Below are 7,032 nucleotides of genomic sequence, written 5' to 3'. Positions count from 1 at the left end.
CCCGTAATAGACACATTTGACTCGCCAATTTATTTGTGTCAACCCAAAATGTCCTGCTTAACACAACCTATTTAACTCGTATAACAAATACATATTTATTTTATTTTAGATTTGTCAAATACCTTTTATATCCAACATATATTTTAGATTTAAAAAGAAAAGTGAGTAGTTACAAAAACTTATAAGGGATATAATTGAAAATTGAAACTTTACAAATCCTAGATCTCTAAACCCTACAAACCCTAAATCTCTATACCTTCTTATAAATATCTAATTTTATTTTTTTATTTCAGTTGTATCACTCACTCTACTATCTTATAGACTCATGGCTCAATTCTCAAACACAAAGTCTCAAACCGGTTATTGCTCTCTCTCTCTCTCTCTCTCTCTCTCTCTCTCTCTCTCTCTCTCTCATGTGTCTCTCATGTGTTTAGTGAGTTTTAGAATTAAAGAAAATCGTTTTCTTGGTGTTTCAAAATTCTGAAGTAATTTTTTCTGCATAATGTTTTTGTTCTATAAACTTTGAACCCATGTGCCGTTATTAATATATGCAATATATTAATTGTTGATTAAGGCCACGGTTGTAGCTTTTGTCTTGTGCCGTGTTTTTTTTTTTTTTGTGTTTGTATTAGTGTTGGACACCGTCTGCATATCTTGCAAGTGAGTTTATTGAGATAGTTTATAAACTAGATCTGATGGATATTGCTTTTAAAATTGTTGAGGCATGTCATTTTTTGTAACTACTAATACTTATATATATATTTTTTGGCATAGAACTTGCACAAATGAAATCGGATGACCTTGTGGAAGATGTTATGAATTTGGACATCAACAAAGAATCTATGGATGATAATCGTAGTCATAGTCAAGATTAGTCTACTGTTTGCTCAAATTCTTTCAATATTGATACCTAGCATTAGGCGAGTTCCAAGGATATTATATGTTTTACGTCATATGAAAAGATGTTTCTTCCATTTTAAACTAGATATTAACCACTTTTCCAAATAAAAAAGGATAAGGCTACAACTTCACACAATATCTTTTTATTGAATATGAATTTTGACAAATCCATTGTTAGATTACATTTTCTTCTTACATCCTCCATGTTTGCAAAATTTCTAGAACATCAAAGATTAATAACTATGTTATCAATCAATTGTTTAAATTGCAAGCCTTTGTAGTATAAACTTATGCGTAAAAATAAATTTATGGATCATATAGTAAATAACATCCAATTGGCATAATATTTTAAATGTATGTTAAGAGTGTAAAGAACATACAATCCAACGATTAGATTTTCAAAATATGTAGCAATATTAATTTTGATTTAAAGAAAGTTGTAGCTTTAGGCTACAACTAAATTTGTAGTGAAATTTAATCCAATAAAAAATTAAATGGGTAAAATATAATTTTCTTTAAATGATTAAATTGTAATATATTATGGACAAAGTTTAGTTACAAAATTTTTTGTACCGTAAAAATATAACCTTACTCGATAAAATAAACATTATTGTATATTTTGAAAATCTAACCATTGAAAATTGTGTGTTCTTTACACTCTTAATACACATGTAAAATTTTGTATCAATCGGATATTATTTACTATATAATTTATAAGCTTATATTTTATGTATAATTTTAAAATACAAAAACTTGCAATTTAAACTATCTATTGATGACATAGTTATTGATATTTTATTTTCTAGAAATTTTGTAAACATGAAAGATATAAGAAGAAGATATAATCCAATAGTAGATTTATCAAAATTCACCTCCAATAATCCAATATTGAGTAAGTTTGTAGTCTTAGACTATAACCAATTTTGTAACTTAATTTTGTCCATATATTATTTTTTTTTAAAAATGCCATTGAACTATATTACTAAATTCACTGAACGTAAAGCAAACCAACTGTCACAACTACATATTGAATTTTTTCCATTGATACATGACAAACAACTTTGGTGAAAAAACAATGCTTAATCAATTGACTGTAGGTAGTTTGGCGATCCATCCATCTTGGTTGATGAATTTATCAACACTTAAAAATTGACTAATTTCACATGCACTCAATTTCTTTAGCCAAGGAACACGTTTGGAAGTCTCAGCACCCGGTCCAGAATTATCCACCTCCGCATATGTAAGTTGATCTCTGCATCATGTATATGGTCATTACCATCAAACTTTATTTTTTTATTGATACATCAATAGTTCGGGGGTTGGGATTTGAAGCATAGATGTCTGCATTGGAAACAACTGGGAGTTTTGAGCTACAAAACTCTTTGTGAGTACTATCATACTTATATAGCGTACCCTAAGGATACGTTTGGTACATTGACTGGAGATTACATTAAAAATAGTAATACTTAGTACTAGGAATAGAAGATATTTTTTTGATAAAATGCAATTTTATTAATTAAGATCTAAAACATAAAGCCAATCTGCATTACAAGCAAACCTCAAGGGAGGAGGCATATTGTAATGGAATAAGAATAACTATTACAATTCATAAATTTGGTTGTTACATATGGAATGAGAAAAACTGTTACATATAAATTTGGTTGTTAATAAATATATTAATTTTAAGACCTATTATATGCACTAAGGAATAACTATTACATTGATTTTAAAGAGAAATAGTTATTTTTCATTTTAAAGATTAGTTATTTTTTGTAATAACTAATACATATAACAAAGATGCAACCAAATGATTGAATTACTATTACACATCAACAGCTATTCCATTATGAGAGCTATTACTCTATAGTAAACATATCCTACTTTAAGATACAAAGCCATTTTTTAGACCCCAAAAAAATTATTTTAATAAATATATATATATATATATACACACACACACACACACACGCATGTGAGTGCGTGTTTAGATGATGACCACCTAGGCTTCTAAGAGTACCAAAATCCAGTTTTTTTTTTTTTTTTTAAATAAATAAAAAATAAATTGGGGTCATTCATCTTGAAACAAATGAATTAGATATAACCACATCATTCAGCATTCATTTATTTATTTTTAAAAAGTTGACTATCACCATTTTGATATTTATAGAATTTCTTTTATGAAGTGGCAAAATTCAATTAGCTCATTTTAAAATAAATAAAAAATGAGTAATGCTATAACCACAAACTATTTTGCAATATTTTTACAAAATGTTGATGTGGTCAAATCTCTTATTGGTTTTCATATAAGTCCACCATTAATATCACTTTTCCATTTACCAATAATCACTCACCACATCAGCAGTTGATAAAAAAATTTGTAAAATAGTTTATATCTCTAGCATTATTCTTAAAAAATTCTATATACATGTTTTTTTTTTTTTTGATGAACACTATATATACATGTTATTACTCCTAAGAGTTCTAGAAAATCTTATATAGCATGATTCTATATATCTAATAACAATGACAAGGACATCAATGTTTCGGAGAGTTCGAATTTCTTACTCATGGCCCACGAATTGCCAAGCATCCCAGCCCACTGGGACTACTATATCTGATAACTTTGAATTGGCAATAACTACTCTGGAAAAAGCTTTCCAAGCTCTCCCAAGGTAAGCTATACCTCTCCCATGAATCACACAATCTTTAAATACAAATCCAGAAGATTCCTCAGCTGAGTCCCTCCCTTGTGCTGTTATATAGCCGATGTAGGTTCCATTACCATATGTTTCCAACGAATAATATAGGACACTTTGCTACATATCCAACCAAAAAATTAAACAAAACAAAGAAACAGTTATTACATGGAATAATTTTATTTAGATTAAAATATAGATGAAAATGAATAATTTTGTTTTCACCTCATAGAAAGATTGGCCATTGCCAAATATAAAATCGGCTCCACCTTGGATGTAGCATTGGTAAAAGTAATGGCGGCCGCCCACATCCCACAACGTATCTTGCACCCCAAAAAAGCTGCAGTTGTAGGAAGCAGCTTTGTCCCCAAGTATTTCAGCTGACAAAGCTGGTACGAGGTCGTTCTGTTTTGGCCCCAAATTGTATGTGTTCTATTAAGAGTTTTACATGAGTTATACCATATCTAACGTTAATACTAAATAATTTTCACATGTATGTATTTAAAGGGGTGGGTTTCACTAATTAAATTCATGATGGGACCCACCATTTATGTGAGAGAATGGCGTATGCATTAATGGTACTCCGAGAATACTTAATAATTTTCCATGTAACACATTTATTAATTCAAAGTGTATTTAATGAATTTCATAAAAAAAAAAAGTTTATATGTTATTATTGTACTATCCTCTCCCTCTACTTATTCTTATACCATTAATAGCATATCCTAGAAATATATAAGTAAACTAGTTAGGGCAGCACGTGCAAGGCATGTGCTTGCTGTGGAATAAAAGTAGTGATTAAGGTCAATTCTAAATTTTATTTATATCACAAAACAAAGATATAAATCATTTGATTTTTAAAGTACATAGAGATTTGCAGTAATCAAAAGTGACAATAATTTTAAGAATTTTGATAATTATGTCATAAAAAATTAATCTCATTCGTATAAGAATTTTGATCTCACACAAAGTTAGGGTAACTATTTAATATATAAATATTTATTTTGCTTTAATAGTTTTTTAGTAACAATTTGCTAAAGGCAATATATCCACTCAATAAAAACTTTTACGAATGATAACGAATATCATCTTCTTCCAACAATAAGCAACTGAGTTTTGTTAAGAAAGGAAAAAAAAGGAAAGAAAAAAAAGAAGAAGATAACAAGAGGCATGTGTCATCGAATTTTCTATTAGATAAATTATAAGCTTCAAAAATTTAAATCTAGAAAATCAATGTTCTTTAGATAACAAATAAAATACCTTATGTCATCATTCTAACTTTCTAAGCATTACTACCATCTAAACCTTAAAACACGTGAAGAAAATTTATGGGATGTTAAAATTTAGTGAGAGTATTTTAGATATTATATATTAATATATTTTAAAAATCATAAATTTTCATTAGGGTTTAACTGAGAGAATCACAAGATGACATATTTGCTTTTTTCCAAAGTATTAAGGGAACAATTTCTTGATTTAAAGTTAAAGAAGGAACTGTAAACTACCCCAAACATAAATGATAAAAAATGTTTTTATCTTAAGTTTTTTATTTTATTTTGTGTGTGTGTGTAAAACTATGTGTTTTTACTTAAAATGGTATGTAAAGAAAAAAATTACATTGTATGTGAAACAGTGAATTTTAGCTCAACAACGTTGACTAAACCAATAAAAAATTTCTAGGAACATAACAAAATGGCACAATATTTTCATAATATCTTTATAAAATTGTTATATTTTATTTTGATTTTTAAAGAATCAATAGCGCAACAATTTTGAAAATATTGTGATGACAACAAGATGTCTTAACATTTTCACAAAATAAATTTTATGTCCACGATATGTTCATAACAAATTATAAGTAATAGGATGTTACATGTTATTATTGGTGAATAAAAAGGTAATTTCATTAGCAAGTTTAAATTAGAACCAATATCAATTTACCACCTATGGTTTATTATGAAAGTGTTGTGAAAAATATTGTGGATGTAACACTTTTGTTGCACAATAATTTTATTTTTAGTTCTAGTTGGCTCCAATATGATATTTTATTATTTTATTTTGACTTATAAGAAATTAACACCTCAAAACTTGTGGTAATATAGAGTTTGGCCCCTTAAAAAAATTTCTAACTCCGCAACTGATTCAGATCTGAACAGTTTTGAGGCTGTTCTAAAAATAAAGAGTTATTGCTATTGTTATCCTTAATTACCTTAAAGCCAATGCCTTTCACTACAAGATTTTTAGCATATGAAGTGAAAGTAGAGCTAGTATTCGTACTTTCATGACCATCCCATTCAATAAATGTTTCCCGGCTGCCTGCTCCATCAAGGAAAATGCAAGTTTTATCGTATGTGATTGTGACTTTTTCTCTGCACAATAAGATAATTAAATAGATATAAAACCTTATAATCAATTAAGCTCTACAATTCACTAATTAATAACTCATTCATCAATAAATAAAAATATTAAAAAAAAAAAAAACAGACAAATACGCACACTAATAACCCTACACATATATACAAGCACACAAGTGCGCATATATTTATACCTGAACTAGGTTGTAAAGTGTTTTTTTTTTATAATTGTATTACCTGTATACGCCAGCAAAAATTTGAATCCGTATCCACTTAGCGTTGCCTGAAGGAATAGAATCAATGGCGCTTTGAATGGTCGTGAAGTTTCCGTGACCTGCAATATCTACAGTGACGGTAAATGCAACTTTGAAGGGGTTGGCTTTATTTAGTTTACACAAGAAAGCTGATCTAGACACATTGCAGTATAGTAACAAAAGAGTAATCAATGAAAAGAATCGGAGAGACTGCATTTATGCACGTAAGTATCTCCTAGCTAGTATAAGCTTTTGAACAAATATTCTTTAAGTACAAAACTGTAATAGAAGCCAGTAATTTATATAGTGACCAACAGCAGGGTATTTTCCAAGAAGCCATGACCTAAAATCAAATCCTGAAGTCGAATTCGGGGTCATTATAAGGAAAATGTTCATATTTTCTGTCAGTAAATTTCCAAATTTAACCCGCAAAATGTAAGCACATCAGGTTATGGGTGTATCAACCTTTTTTTTTTTTTTGTAAAAGAAAAAGGTAAGTAAAGCTTTATTACTAAATATTGTCCATTTGTAATATAATTTCCAAATCTGATGGTAAGTCTTCTACCCAAACATCTAAAATTGTAGAGGAAATTGCGCTCCTTCTTAACAAGTTGATTACCTTCCCTCTTTTGATGACCAAGGGCACACTTGGTACACTAGATGAGGATTATGATAAGAATGATGAGGATTATTACTTAGAATTAAATGCATTGTAATGAAATAACTAAACCTAGGTTTGATTGTGAATTCAAATAACTTGTAGATAATCCCTTTAAGATATATTTTAGGAAATATTTTACTCATACAATTATATTTCATAAAAAAATA

At 28.6% G+C, this 7,032-nt stretch overlaps 1 protein-coding gene across 1 annotated transcript; it reads right to left on the bottom strand.

Annotated features, from left to right (window-relative positions):
- Nucleotides 1-1,888: 1,888 nt before the first annotated feature.
- LOC142612135 (putative pectinesterase 66) lies at nt 1,889-6,420 on the bottom strand. The gene is made up of 5 exons (XM_075784254.1): nt 6,188-6,420; nt 5,806-5,965; nt 3,822-4,028; nt 3,466-3,716; nt 1,889-2,152 (listed from the first exon to the last, which is right to left on the bottom strand). Exons 1-5 carry the CDS (start codon nt 6,418-6,420, stop codon nt 1,984-1,986), a joined length of 1,020 nt encoding a protein of 339 aa, XP_075640369.1. The 3' UTR covers nt 1,889-1,983.
- Between the last annotated feature and the right edge of the window lie 612 nt (nt 6,421-7,032).

Source organism: Castanea sativa, chromosome 10 (genome assembly GCF_040712315.1).
Source record: "Castanea sativa cultivar Marrone di Chiusa Pesio chromosome 10, ASM4071231v1".
Taxonomy (NCBI): domain Eukaryota; kingdom Viridiplantae; phylum Streptophyta; class Magnoliopsida; order Fagales; family Fagaceae; genus Castanea; species Castanea sativa.
Note: the sequence above shows the minus strand (reverse complement) of the source record. Positions and strands in the feature narration are given on the sequence as shown.

Excerpts from the sequence above, each read along its gene's own strand:
- LOC142612135 (XM_075784254.1), bottom strand. The coding sequence starts at position 6,420 with ATGCAGTCTCTCCGATTCTTTTCATTGATTACTCTTTTGTTACTATAC. Across the intron at positions 5,966-6,187 it reads ATTTTTGCTGGCGTATACAG|AGAAAAAGTCACAATCACAT; the intron begins GTAATACAATTA and ends CTTATTGTGCAG. Across the intron at positions 3,717-3,821 it reads ATGGCCAATCTTTCTATGAG|CAAAGTGTCCTATATTATTC; the intron begins GTGAAAACAAAA and ends TTGGATATGTAG.